Source organism: Eschrichtius robustus, chromosome 13, assembly GCF_028021215.1.
Source record: "Eschrichtius robustus isolate mEscRob2 chromosome 13, mEscRob2.pri, whole genome shotgun sequence".
Lineage (NCBI taxonomy): Eukaryota > Metazoa > Chordata > Mammalia > Artiodactyla > Eschrichtiidae > Eschrichtius > Eschrichtius robustus.
The window spans coordinates 17,522,453-17,537,259 of NC_090836.1; the positions used below are offsets into that span (position 1 = coordinate 17,522,453).

At 38.2% G+C, this 14,807-nt stretch overlaps 1 protein-coding gene across 1 annotated transcript in view; it reads left to right on the forward strand.

Annotated features, from left to right (window-relative positions):
• PDE3A (phosphodiesterase 3A) overlaps positions 1–14,807 on the forward strand; it is a 297,919-nt gene that overhangs the window by 252,159 nt on the left and 30,953 nt on the right. Inside the window, exon 6 of the mRNA XM_068560951.1 lies at positions 11,417–11,636. Within this exon, the coding sequence (XP_068417052.1) occupies positions 11,417–11,636 (220 nt within the window). The remainder of the gene's footprint in view (positions 1–11,416; positions 11,637–14,807) is intronic.

Below are 14,807 nucleotides of genomic sequence, written 5' to 3' on the forward strand. Positions count from 1 at the left end.
TACAACACAGACAGATGGATTCACTTAAATCATTTCCCTCCAGTATTATTTATCATCTCCTTTTGATTGCCCAACGTTCCTTGTGTCTTGATACACATTTTCTCCTGTTCTCAGGAGCAAGGAATTAAAGACGCAATTACTCAAAGGAGTTGGTACTTTAGAACTTTTTAAAGTCATATTTTTAATTTTTAAATGTTTTAATTTTAAGTATTTCACATTAGGGTGGTCTGAACCATCCAAAAGTTTGTATCTCATGTGCTGTGTCTTTTTCCTGGAGTCTCTTAAAATTATTCAAATAGAAGATGAAGATAAATATGTTTGAGAGCATGAGTATTCATCAGAGGTCCCTCACGTGTGTGTATGTGTGTGTGTGTGTATGAATGTATAGATGTGTGTGTGTAACAGAAGGTTGGGTGAAACTTCAAAGGTCATAAACTTCATCTCTCTAACTTTAGACATGATTACACTTTAAAAAATCTTAGAGAATAATTGTTTTTGAAGACTTACAAGAATATGCTGTTCCTGTGAAATAATTTTATTTGCAGTCTCTCCTTTCTAGAAAGAGTATTTGGTTATTATCTGCACTTATACCTCTCCATCTATTTGAAGACTAATATATGTAAATATATGGCCATTTCCTACGGCATTCCTAACCCTTTCTGTTTTTTAAAACTTTAAGTAAACCATGATAAGGCACACTGTGAGAAATAGTTTGGCTTGAGAAAAAAGAAATTTATATGTTTATACCTTTATCTTCTCACCTACAGAATAAAAATACCCCCGCTCTTCATGGTGTTGCCAAGACCCCTGCTTGTTAGGAGCGTTCAAATTATGTAGCCTAACAGCACTGCAAAAGCAAAGCGCTTTTCCTCTGTTACAAGGTTTATTTTAAATTTCATCCCAGGCAGTAAGTCTGGAGTCTGAAGTTCTGCTTATTTGTTTAAGTTTAGTTAATCCATGAGTTCCAAGAACTCTAATCATCAGTGGATTTTTAAATTTGTATTTTAAGAGTGAATTGCACATCTCTGAGAGGATCAGCTGGCAGCTATTAAAAATTAGCAATGAAGAAAATCACTCCTCTCATAAATTACCTTCAGAAAATATATTGTGTCAAGACAGAAATGGATGGTGTTCCCACGGGCTTTCAACTACTCTTAAAAAGTGGTAGAAAACTATCCCCAAACTCACAATTAGTTATCAGAATAATTAAGGAATTGCCTAAAGCAATGCCTGTCAGGAGTCTCAGACGCAGCAATGAAAACCTAGCCTTGACCTGGGCGCCCCACGCAGCCTTGCCAGCAACCTCTCTGACCACATTCCCTGCCCCTCTACTTCCTCGTTGCTAAGCTGCAGTCACATTGACCTCCTGACTGATCCTCTGACACCCCCCAGGTAGGTCCCTCTTTCTGGAACATGCTTTCCCCGTTACTTGTCTAAATGTCTTCCTTATTTCATCAAGCGTTCAGATTTTACCCTTAGTGCATTCTGTCCTTCTCTGTCCTCTACCCTCTGCATTATTTTTTCTTTATATTGCTTAGAACTCCCCAACTTTTTCTTTCTCCTCCTCTCTTTTCCTTCTTCTTCCTCCTTCTCCTTTTCTTCTTTTTCTAGTTTCTGTCTCCCCTGAAAGCTCCATAAAAGCAGGGGATTTTATTTCGTTCACTACCGCATCCTTTACTCCCTGGAATCGGGCACACAATCAATATTTGTTAAATGAACAAATCATTGAGATACTCTGTGCAAATACCTTGATATCCTTTAAACCACATTGTACCAGCATCCAGCTCCTTAATGGTTAAGCTGCTTGTCTAAGATTATCTGGAGACTCAGTCGGCCTTAATTTAATAAATAGTCTAAATTAAACTAGCCCTGGGAATTCCCTGGTGGTCCAATGGTTAGGACTCTGTGCTTCTACTGCACAGGGCACAGGTTCAATCCCTGGTCGCGGAACTAAGATCCCGCATGCCACTCGGCGCAGACATAGATACATACATAAATAAATAATTTTTAAAAAATAAATAAACTAGCCCTTTCCATCCTTTCTTACATGAGAGCACATATATATATGGAATAATATGTGTGAATATGATAATGTTATATAGCAGTGGAGAAATGGGAAGGGATTTAGAGCTTGGTGAAAAATTGTATTTATTTTATAAAATTATAATAAGAAAATCTAATTATAGAATGTTAGAGATAATATTAAAAATTAAATTTATTCTGGAGCATCCAAATAAGATCTTTCTTTTTTAAAAAATTTACAGCCATTAGTACTTCACAGCACACCTGTAACTTGTGTACTTGCTGCACACAATTATAGGTTGGGTGGGAAACTCTGAGTTAAAAATCCAGTGAACTTAATATTCTTTTGGCTCAGGAAATTATGTAATGAGAAGTTTCATCGGTGTCTTTGGTAAAATAGCTAAATCTTTTCAATAGAAATAGAAATAAAAACAAAAACCATAAGGCATGTCATTGTAAAGAGCAAAACAAAGGCAGCCTTAGAGGTAATGAATTTTTCTCCCTCCTTGGGCAGTTTCCGATAGAATAATGGGCTCATAAAGCACAGTTTACCAAGAATAGCTGGGCTCACTCCATATTCTCCTATTTACTCTCACTGTGACCCTGGGAAGGTTAATCTTCCTGAGTCTAAGTGGTTTCATTTGTCAAGTATAAGGCAGGGGATTGATCTGTGGATCAGAAATCAATAGAAATATTGAGAAAAGGACTAGGAAGGGTAGTTGGCCTCCACATTTAATCAAAGGAAGAGTACAATTTCTCATCTTTTAAAGCAAACAAAACGAGAAATAACAGTGCCAACAAGAAACTTAAACATTACAAAAGTCCATCAACAAGCCTGGTCCATCAGTGGACCAGAAAACCTCTGGGTGTGACAAATAAAACTTTTTTTTTTTTAATTTTTATTTCTTTCTTTCTTTTTTTTTTATTTATGGCTGTGTTGGGTCTTCGTTTCTGTGTGAGGGCTTTTCTCTAGTTGCGGCAAGTGGGGGCCACTCTTCATCGCGGCGCGCGGGCCTCTCATTATCGCAGCCTCTCGTTGCAGAGCACAGGCTCCAGGCACGCAGGCTCAGTAATTGTGGCTCACGGGCTTAGTTGCTCCGCGGCATGTGGGATCTTCCCAGACCAGGGCTCGAACCCGTGTCCCCTGCATTGGCAGGCAGATTCTCATCCACTGCGCCACCAGGGAAGCCCCCCAAATAAAACTTTTGAGAGAACTGGGCACTGGAAGCAAAGTAGGCCAGCTGCCAGGTCATCACACATATTATTCAATGATGTGACTGTTTCTGGCTGTACATTTCCCTGGAGTGGTGAGCAACAGGAAAATGACTTTTAATGATTTCATTTCATTTGCTTTACAGTAGATTGTTCAGCCAGGCAATCATGAAAAGTAGTAAGCAGGTAGTTGTTCAGAAGTGTTTTCTCTCTTTTCTTCAGTTTTAGTGCAGGCTGCCTTCTCCGTGTTTGGAGAGAGTAACTTCAAAAGACAGCATCCCGTCCTCAAACCTCAGCACTTGGAAATCAAAGCCAGCGTTTTGTAAAATTTTCACAATCAAGAGTAAACACAGTTTGGCAAAAATATCCACACTTATAATTTGAGCTTGAGGCCTCTTGTTTGATCTGAAATGGATCATATTCCATTTTTAAATGTTTCCTTCAGAAACGATGCTGATCAAAGTACTGTTTGACGCACAAAAAGTAGTTTCACTGAAAACGTGGATGGTTATTAAAGCCAGTTCCCTCTCAAAAATATATCTTCTTCCTTGACATATTTTAAGCAACCAATGCCTGCTAAAAAAAACTCTGCTCCAGATACATTAATGTTGAAAACAGTGGCAGATCCTATTGCTACTAAAAACCTCACAACCCAAGAGAGGGCAAACACATGAGAAATTGTTAACTATTGATATCATCAGGTCAGAATGCCAAGAAGAAACAAAAATGGGAGGAGAAAATAATATCCTTCTGCAGAAGACAAATATCATATCATATCACTTATATGTGGAATCTTAAATAAAAGGGTACAAATGAACTTATTTACAAAACAGAAGTAGAGTCACAGATGTAGAAAACAAACTTATGGTTACCAGGGGTGAGTGGGGGAGGGATACATTGGTAGATTGGGACTGATATATACACACTACTATACATAAAGTAGATTAATAATAACCTGCTGTTTAGCACAGGGAACTCAATACTCTGTAATGGCCTATATGGGAAAAGAATCTAAAAAAAGAAAAAGTGGATATATGTATATATATAACTGATTCACTTTACTGTACACCTGAAATTAACACAGCATTGTAAATCAACTATATGCCAATAAATATTTATTTGTTTTTATTTTTGGCTATGTTGGGTCTTCGTTGATGCACGTGGGCTTCTCTAGTTGCGGCGAGTGGGGGCTACTCTTCGTTGTGGTGCACGGGCTTCTCACTGTCGTGGCTTCTTTTGTTGTGGAGCATGGGCTCTAGGCATGTGGGCTCAGTAGTTGTGGTTCTCGGGCTCTAGAGCTCAGGCTCAGTAGTTGTGGCGCACGGACTTAGTTGTTCCACGGCATGTGAGATCTTCCTGGGCCAGGGATCGAACCCATGTCCCCTGCATTGGCAGGCAGATTCTTAACCACTGCGTCACCGGGGAAGCCCTAAAAATTAAAAAAAATAATAATAATATCCTTCTGTCTTGAAGTTACTCCAGGACACCAAGGCTTTAACTGAACTTGCCAACATTGCCACTGATTTTTCATGATGATTCATTCCTCGTATTTCATGCTGTGGAGATGCCCCCACTGTGCATCCTGTCTGCAGATGGTGGCACACAGAGGAGGTTGGCCCAGTGGCCTGAGTACTCTCCTGGTCCTTACTAGTTAAAAGGAGTCCAAGGTGAAGCTTAAGAGTTGCAATTTTGGGCACGCCTCAGGCTGTTGCAACGTCATGCTGGTGTCTGCTGCCGCAGGCTTGCCCTGCATTCCATACCCCTCCCACCCCCCACCCCCGGCCTGAGTGAGCCAGAGCCCCCGAATCAGCTGCTTCTTTAACCCCGTCCTGTCTGAGCGAAGAACAGACGCCCTCAGGTGACCCACACACAGAGGCGGGGCCAAATCCAAAGCTGAACCCCAGGAGCTGTGCAAACAAAGAAGAGAAGGGGAAATCTCTCCCAGCAGCCTCAGGAGCAGCGGATTAAATCCCCACTAGCACCTTGAGGAACCCTGCATCTGTGGAATACCTGAATAGACAACGAATCAACCCAAAATTGAGGCAGTGGAGCAACTGTAGACTTGGGGTTTGCTTTCTGCATCTAATTTGTTTCTGGTTTTATGTTTATCTTAGTTTAGTATTTAGAGCTTATTATCAAGGGTAGATTTGTTTATTGATTTGGTTGCTCTCTTCGGTTTTTTATTTTATATATATATATATATATATATATATATTTACATTTTCTCTTTTTATGAGTGTGTATGTGTATGCTTCTTGGTGTGACTTTGTCTGTATACCTTTGCTTTTACCATTTGTCCTAGGGTTCTGTCTGTCCGTTCTTTTTTTTGTTTTTTCTTTTTTTTTTTTTTAGTATAGTTTTTAGCACTTGTTATCATTAGTGGATTTCTTTTTTGGTTTGGTTGCTCTCGTCTTTCTTTCTTTCTTTTTTTTCTTTTTAATAATTTTTTAAATTTTTAAAAATAAATTTATTTTATTTTGTTCTTTCCTTCTTTTTTTCTACCTTTTCTTCTGAGACGTGTGGCTGAAAGGGTCTTGGTGCTCCAGCTGCGTGTCAGACCTGTGCCTCTGAGGTGGGAGAGCCGAGTTCAGGACATTGGTCCACCAGAGACCTCCCGGCTCCACGTAATATCAAACGGCGAAAGCTCTCCCAGAGATCTCCACTTAACGACCAGCAAGCTACAGTGCTGGACACCCTATGCCAAACAGCTAGCAAGACAGGAATACAACCCCACTCATTAGCAGAGAGGCTGTCTAAAATCATAATCAGGTCACAGACACCCCAAAACACACCACCAGATGTGGTCCGGCACACCAGAAAGACAAGATCCAGCCTCATCCAACAGAACACAGGCACCAGTCCGCTCCACTAGGAAGCCTATACAACCCACTGAACCAACCTTGGCCACTGGGGGAAGACACCAAAAACAATGGGAACTACGAACCTGCAGCCTGCTAAAAGGAGACCCCAAACACAGTAAGTTAAGCAAAATGAAAAGACAGCAAAACACACAGCAGATGGAGGAGCAAAGTAAAAACCCACCAGACCTAACAAATGGAGAGGAAATAGGCAGTCTACCTGAAAAAGGATTCAGAATAATGACAGTAAAGATGATCCAAAATCGTGGAAATAGAATGGAGAAAATACAAGAAACGTTTAACAAGGACCTAGAAGAACGAAAGAGCAAACAATGATGAACAACACAATAAATGAAATTAAAAATCCTCTAGAAGGAATCAACAGCAGAGTAACTGAGGCAGAATAACAGATAAGTGACCTGGAAGATAAAATAGTGGAAATAACTACTGCAGAGCAGAATAAAGAAAAAGAATGAAAAGAATTGAGGACAGTCTCAGAGACCTCTGGGACAACATTAAATGCACCAACATTCGAATTATAGGGGTCCCAGAAGAAGAAGAGAAAAAGAAAGGGACTGATAAAATATCTGAAAAGATTATAGTTGAAAACTTCCCTAATATGGGAAAGGAAATAATCAAGTCCAGGAAGTGCAGAGTCCCATACAGGATAAATCCAAGGAGAAACATGCAAACACACATATTAATCAAACTATCAAAAATTAAATACAAAGAAAAAATATTAAAAGCAGCAAGGGAAAAACAACAAATAACATACAAGGGAATCTCCATAAGGTTAACAGCTGATCTTTCAGCAGAAACTCTGCAAACCAGAAGGGAGTGACAGGACATATTTAAACTGATGAAAGGGAAAAACCTATAACCAAGATTACTCTACACAGCAAGGATCTCATTCAGATTTGACGGAGAAATTAAAACCTTTACAGACTAGCAAAAGCTAAGAGAATTCAGCACCACAAAACCAGCTTTACAACAAATGCTAAAGGAACTTCTCTAGGCAGAAAACACAAGAGAACAAAAAGACCTACAATAATAAACCCAAAACAATTAAGAAAATGGGAATAGGAACATATGTATGGATAACTACCTTAAATGTAAATGGATTAAATGCTCCAACCAGAAGACATAGACCGGCTGAATAGATACAAAAACAAGACCCATATATATGCTGTCTACAAGAGACCCACTTCAGACCTAGGGACACATACAGACTGAAGGTGAGGGAATGGAAAGAGATATTCCATGCAAATGGAAATCAAAAGAAAGCTGGAGTAGCAATTCTCATATCAGACAAAATAGACTTTAAAATAAAGACTATTACAAGAGACAAACAACGACACTACATAATGATCAAGGGATCAATCCAAGAAGAAGATGTAACGATTGTAAATATTTATGTACCCAGCATAGGAGCACCTCAATACATAAGGCAAATACTAACAGTCATAAAAGGGGAAATCGACAGTAACACAATCATAGTAGGGGACTTTAACACCCCACTTTCACCAATGGACAGATCATCCAGAATGAAAATAAGTAAGGAAACATAAGCTTTAAATGATACATTAAACAAGATAGACTTAATTGATATTTATAAGACATTCCATCCAAAAACAATAGAATACACTTTCTTCTCAAGTGCTCATGGAACATTCTCCAGGATAGATCATATCTTGGGTCACAAATCAAGCCTTGGTAAATTTAAAAAAATTGAAATCATATCAAGTATCTTTTCCAACCACAACGCTATGAGACTAGACATCAATTACAGGAAAAAATCTGTACAAAATACAAACACATGGAGGCTAAACAATACACTACTAAATAGCCAAGAGATCCCTGAAGAAATCAAAGGGGAAATCAAAAAATACCTAGAAACAAATGACAATGAAAACACGACAACCCAAAACCTATGGGATGCAGCAAAAGCAGTTCTAAGAGGGAAGTTTATAGCAATACACTCCTACCTCAAGAAACAAGAAACATCTCAAGTAAACAACCTAACCTTACACCTAAAGCAATTAGAGAAAGAAGAACAAAAAAACCCCAAAGTTAACAGAAGGAAAGAAATCATAAATATCAGATCAGAAATAAGTGAAAAAGAAATGAAGGAAATGATAGCAAAGATCAATAAAACTAAAAGCTGGTTCTTTGAGAAGATAAACAAAAATGATAAACCATTAGCCACACTCATCAAGAAAAAAAGGGAGAAGACTCAAATCAACAGAATTAGAAATGAAAAAGGAGAAGTAACAACTGACACTGCAGAAATACCAATGATCATGAGACATTACTACAAGCAACTGTATGCCAATAAAATGTACAAACCGGAAGAAATGGACAAATTCTTAGAAAAGCACAACCTTCCAAGACTAAACCAGGAAGAAATAGAAGATATAAACAGACCAATCACAAGTACTGAAATTGAGACTGTGATTAAAAATCTTCCAACAAACAAAAGCCCAGAACCAGATGGCTTCACAGGCGAATTCTGTCAAACATTTAGAGAAGAGCTGACACCTATCCTTCTCAAACTCTTCCAAAATATAGCAGAGGGAGGAACGCTCCCAAACTCATTCAACGAGGCCACCATCACCCTGATACCAAAACCAGACAAAGATGTCACAAAGAAAAAACTACAGGCCAATATCACTGATGAACATAGATGCAAAAATCCTCAACAAGAACACTAGTAAGCAAAATCCAACAGCAAATTAAAAGGATCATACACTATGATCAAGTGGGGATTATCCCAGGAATGCAAGGATTCTTCAATATACGCAAATCAATCAATGCGATAAAGGATGTTAACAAATTGAAGGAGAAAAACCATATGATCATCTCAACAGATGCAGAAAAAGCATCTGACAAAATTCAACACCCATTTATGATAAAAGCCCTCCAGAAAGTAGGCATAGAGGGAACTTTCCTCAACATAATAAAGGCCATATATGACAAACACACAGCCAACATAGTTCTCAATGGTGAAAATCTGAAACCATTTCCCCTAAGATCAGGAACAAGAGAAGGTTGTCCACTCTCACCACTATTATTCAACATAGTTTTGGAAGTTTAGGCCACAGCAATCAGAGAAGAAAAAGGAATCAGAAAATAAAATCAGAAAATCAGAAAATAAAAAGTAAAGCTGTCACTGTTTGCAGATGACATGATACTATACATAGAGAATCCTAACGACACTACCAGAAAACTACTAGAGCTAATCAATGAATCTGGTAAAGTAGCAGGATACAAAATTAATGCACAGAAATCTCTTGCATTCCTATACACTAATGATGAAAAATCTGAAAGAGAAATTAAGGAAACACTCCCATTTACCATTGCAACAAAAAGAATAAAATACCTAGCAATAAACCTACCTAAGGAGACAAAAGACCTGTATGCAGAAAACTATAAGATACTGATGAAATAAATTAAAGATGATACAAACAGATGGAGAGATTTACCATGTTCTTGGATTGGAAGAATCAACATTGTGAAAATGACTATACTACCCAAAGCAATCTACAGATTCAATACAATCCCTATCAAACTACCAATGGCATTTTTCACAGAACTAGAGCAAAAAATTTCACAATTTGTATGGAAACACAAAAGATCCCGAATAGCCAAAGCAATCTTGAGAAAGAAAAACGGAGCTGGAGGAATCAGGCTCCATGACTTCAGACTATAAAAAAAGCTACAGTAATCAAGACAATATGGTACTGGCACAAAAACAGAAACATAGATCAATGGAACAAGATAGAAAGCCCAGAGATAAACCCACGCACATATGGTCACCTTATCTTTGATAAAGGAGGCAAGCATATACAGTGGAGAAAAGACAGCCTCTTCAATAAGTGGTGCTGGGAAAACTGGATAGCTACATGGAAAAGAATGAAATTAGAACACTCCCTAACACCATACACAAAAATAAACTGAAAATGGATTAAAGACCTAAATGTAAGGCCACACACTATAACATTCTTAGAGGAAAACATAGGCAGAACACTCTATCACATAAATCATAGCAAGATCCTTTTTGACCCACCTCCTAGAGAAATGGAAATAAAAACAAAAATAAACAAATGGGACCTACTGAAACTTAAAAGCTTTTGCACAGCAAGGGAAGCCATAAACAAGACAAAAAGACAACCCTCAGAATGGGAGAAAATATTTGCAAAGGAAGAAACTGACAAAGGATTAATTTCCAAGATTTACAAGCAGCTCATGCAGCTCAATATCAAAAAAACAACCCAATCCAAAAATGGGCAGAAGACCTAAACAGACATTTCTCCAGAGATACAGATTGCCAACAAACACATGAAAGGATGCTCAACATCACTAATCTTTAGATAAATGCAAATCAAAACTACAATGAGGTATCACCTCTCACCAGTCAGAATGGCCATCATCAAAAAATCTACAAACAATAAATGCTAGAGTGGGTGTGGAGAAAAGGGAAGCCTCTTGCACTGTTGGTGGGAATGTAAATTGATACAGCCACTATGGAGAACAGTATGGAGGTTCCTTAAAAAGCTAAAAATAGAACTATCATATAACCCAGCAATCTCACTACTGGGCGTATACCCTGAGAAAACCATAATTCAGAAAGAGTCACGTACCACAGTGTTCATTGCAGCTCTGTTTATAGTAGCCAGGACATGGAAGCAACCTTAGTGTCCATCGACAGATGAATGGATAAAGAAGATGTGGCACATATATACAGTGAGATATTACTCAGCCATAACAAGAAACGGAATTGAGTTATTTGTAGTGAGGTGGATGGACCTAGAGTCTGTCTTTCAGAGTGAAGTAAGTGAGAAAGAGAAAAACAAATACTGTATGCTAACGCATATATATGGAATCTAAAAAAAAACAAAAAACAAAAAACAACTGGTGCTGAGGAACCTAGGGGCAGGACAGGAATAAAGACGCAGACGTAGAGAATGGACTTGAGGACATGGGGAGGGGGAAGGGTAAGCTGGGGCGAAGTGAGAGAGTGGCATGGAGATATATACACTACCAAATGTAAAATAGATAGCTAGTGGGAAGCAGCCGCATAGCACAGGGAGATCAGCTCGGTGCTTTGTGATGACCTAGAGGGGTGGGAGGGAGGGAGACGCAAGAGGGAGGAGATATGGGGATATATGTATATGTATAGCTGATTCACTTTGTTATACAGCAGAAACTAATGCAACATTGTAAAGCAATTATACTCCAATAAAGATGTTAAAAAAAAAAAAGAGTTGCAATTTTGCCTTTCAAAGACATTTATTTAGGACTTAATAACTCTCTTTCTTTCTTAGGTTCCCTAGTGAAAATTTCACCTCTTTCCTCACCCTCTTCCTCACCTCTCCATGGGACCCCTGCCAGCAGCCCAGTCAGCAAAATTTCTGCAGTGCAGTTTCCAGAATCTGCCGATGCAACTGCCAAACAAGGCCTAAGTTCTCACAGGGTCGTAACTTACACTCAGAGTGCCCCTGACCTTTCTCCTCAGATCCTGACTCCACCTGTTATATGTAGCAGGTAAGGAATTCATATCGTTAGCTGGAGTTTAACTAATAATAAAACTAATACTGGTTTTCCTCTTAGGAACACTCACCACCAGTCCACGCACCTCTGTGTAGGTTGCCCAAAGTAGTTGACAGGAAAGTACAAATAATGTGATTTGTGTTGAACAGGCTGGCATAGAAACTTAATTTTTCAGTGCTTTTCCATTAACAGAAATTTGAGAGTCCGTATAGTCCAAACAGTTAATCTTTGGAGAGGATACAAAATAATAAGTTGTGTATTTTGTCTGCTTGCTGATGGAGGATGCATAAAACATATAATTCAAAACTCATATCAAGTCATTTGGTATAATTTGATATTTTGTTGGGATATTTTTTACTTGTTCTCCAGGGAGGATTTTATATTGATTTTAAAGGTGCTTCTTTTTATCTTAAGTTTGTAATTCCCTTTTTAACACTTTAAGAATATGCAGATAACACATGGCACATTATGGCTGGACCCAAATGGATCTCTGAATACAGTGAAGCAATTGCTTGTGCTGCTCTGTCCTATTGAAACCGAATGACAGAGTGTTGTCTATTACAGGGGATAAGAAAAAAGGGCCTAGCGTGATAAGACTATTTTGCCCACATGGTCACTAAAAAAGAAATACCTCCTCTTACTGATTAACATATTATTGTTCTTCAGTAATAGCTTTATCTTGAATAACTGATCTTAAAGCATTACAATCTTTTTTTAAGTAGAAAAGAGTTGAGTGTTTTAAAACTAAGTTATAATCGTGAGAGTGCCTTGAATAAAATGGTATTTTTCCCCCTAAGGTTAATGAGGGTAACTGTTTGAATAAATTAGTTACATGTTAGTCTTCTAATATCAAATGTTGGGTCACAGACCCAGGCTTCATCAATGAATTCAGATTTAAGCCTCACAAATTTCATTCTCTGATCCTTTGTTCAGAAATTCTCTGTTAAACGATTATTTCTTTTTATAATCTTTATTTTTCCTTCCTTTCTCTTTACAAATAGTTTCCAAGGGGTAATCGTTTGTGTTTGTTTGTTTGGCCAGGACCAGAGTGAAAAGTTATTCCACCATCCGAAAGTTATTCTGCTGCCTTCTGTATAACAGCATTTTTAATAAAATAATTTCTGCGGGATGTTAATCCCATCTTTTATTCCCCACCAAGAAGTATGCTCTGTGGTAAAACAGGCCTATCATGGTTTCCTCTTAGTGATTCACAACACACCTCACTTTATTTAAAGCTCTGAGAAGTCCTGCAAAAGGAAAACCTCTTGAGTTTTGTTTCACCTGGTGATTTCTGACTCTATTTGACCACAGAACCAATTTCTTTAGGTTAACACCCAATAATTGCCCCCAGAGCTAGTGTTTGGTGGAACACCCTCAAGAAACACTTTTTTTCGTGGTGTGCATCCCGAGCCAAGATGAAGCCCGGGGGAGTCACCAGCATCAAGGACATCTGCTTCCAGCGCTTTGTTTCTAGGGAGACACTCCCGCTGTGAGCTCCAGACTTGTGAGAAATAAATCGCCTAAAAAAAGAACAGAGAGGTTCAGAAAAGATGTACCACTCACTTAGCTTTTCTCACCACAGTCTATTTTTCTTTGTATTCTTAGCAGAAAGAATGTAATGGGGTTTTTATAAAAGAGGTTTTGGAGAAAAACAAGGGAATTTCACTGTCTACTTGTTCAGTAATGTTTGTAAATCCAGTAGTGTGCGTTTTGTTTGTTTGGGCTTTTATAAATCTATAATTCAAACCATGTTTTATTATTGCCAAGGCAGCCACCCATGTAGGCACAGGGAGCTCCAGAAACACATGACTAATTATTGTGGTTTCCCCCGCTGAACTTGAAGGATTTGGCGTTGAATCCCAGTCTCTTGGCCGCTGTAATGTCTATGCAACAAGCTGGTTTTTTGGCAAAAGAGGTAGTCTATTTGAACTACTCATTTAAACGTTCCTTTTAAGTATTATCTTGCAAAGAAAAATCTTCAAACTGATAAACTCTACTTTTACCAAGTTTCATCCAAACATGTAAGCCCATCATTTACAACTATGGGCTTTTTCCTTGGGTTCTGTCATTTTCTTTTGAGTCCCTAAATCAGGCTGATAGGATTTCATAATTAGAAATATTTGGTGTGTGATGCTTTCTGCTTACATTCAAGGCTTGAAAAATAAATTTGCTTTGGATGTAAATGCTCTAACCGGGAAATGCTTATCTCTACTACACATATAAACACAATTCAGGGGGAGAAGGCGATGAGATATTAAATATATTAAATTATAATATATCACTCTTCTCTTTTCCTTTTACAGTGGGTAACCTGTAGCTGAATAACAAATAAACAAAAACTCTCTGAGACCCTTTCTAATATTAGGCAGAACGAAAGAACCCAGAAGCGAAAAACAGAATTAAAATCTAATCATAAAGTCCCTAAATAAGATAAGTGAGAGAGGAAACTTGCCAGGCCATTCGTGGGGTTACTTCGTAATTTATTAAACAGTCAAAACTGTTGAGAAAGCAAAAGTATCCTACAACCTCCAGCCTCCTCTGTTAAAGAACCCTGCCCACTTCTCTAGTACCTTCATTTTTCTCCGTGACCCACAGGGCACTCCCTCGGCCTGTTTTTCTCAACTAGCAACATTTGTGGTCAGTTTTACATCCACTCTTCATCAAAATGTACGTCTACTTTATTCATTTCCTTAGAGCCTTAACAGGGGAACTGATCGATCTGAAAAAAATAATTTTTATTTTGTGGCAAAAATAAAATTAATCTACCATTATTCTATTTTCATGTATGCAATCTATTCTTAAAGGGCTCTTTGGACATAAAATCTCATAACCCATAGAAATAAATCTAATAATGAGTCTTTTAAGCAGACACAAAGGGATTCCATTGGGAAAGATATTTTTGACCAAATACACATCGGCACCTCCAAAATCACTACTGTAAATAGGTAGCAGACTATTCCAGGATTCTCTAAATAATGTAAAAAAAAAAATTGCCAGTAGTTTCACCTCAGGTATGGTCTAGACCATGGAGGAGCATGAGAATTGAACAGAGTTTTTGATCCTTTGTATTGACACAGCACTCTCTCCTCCCCCCACACACAAAAAACCATCCTACGTATCAACATCCATGTATAAAACAAAATGATTTCTTTCCATCAAATGAAT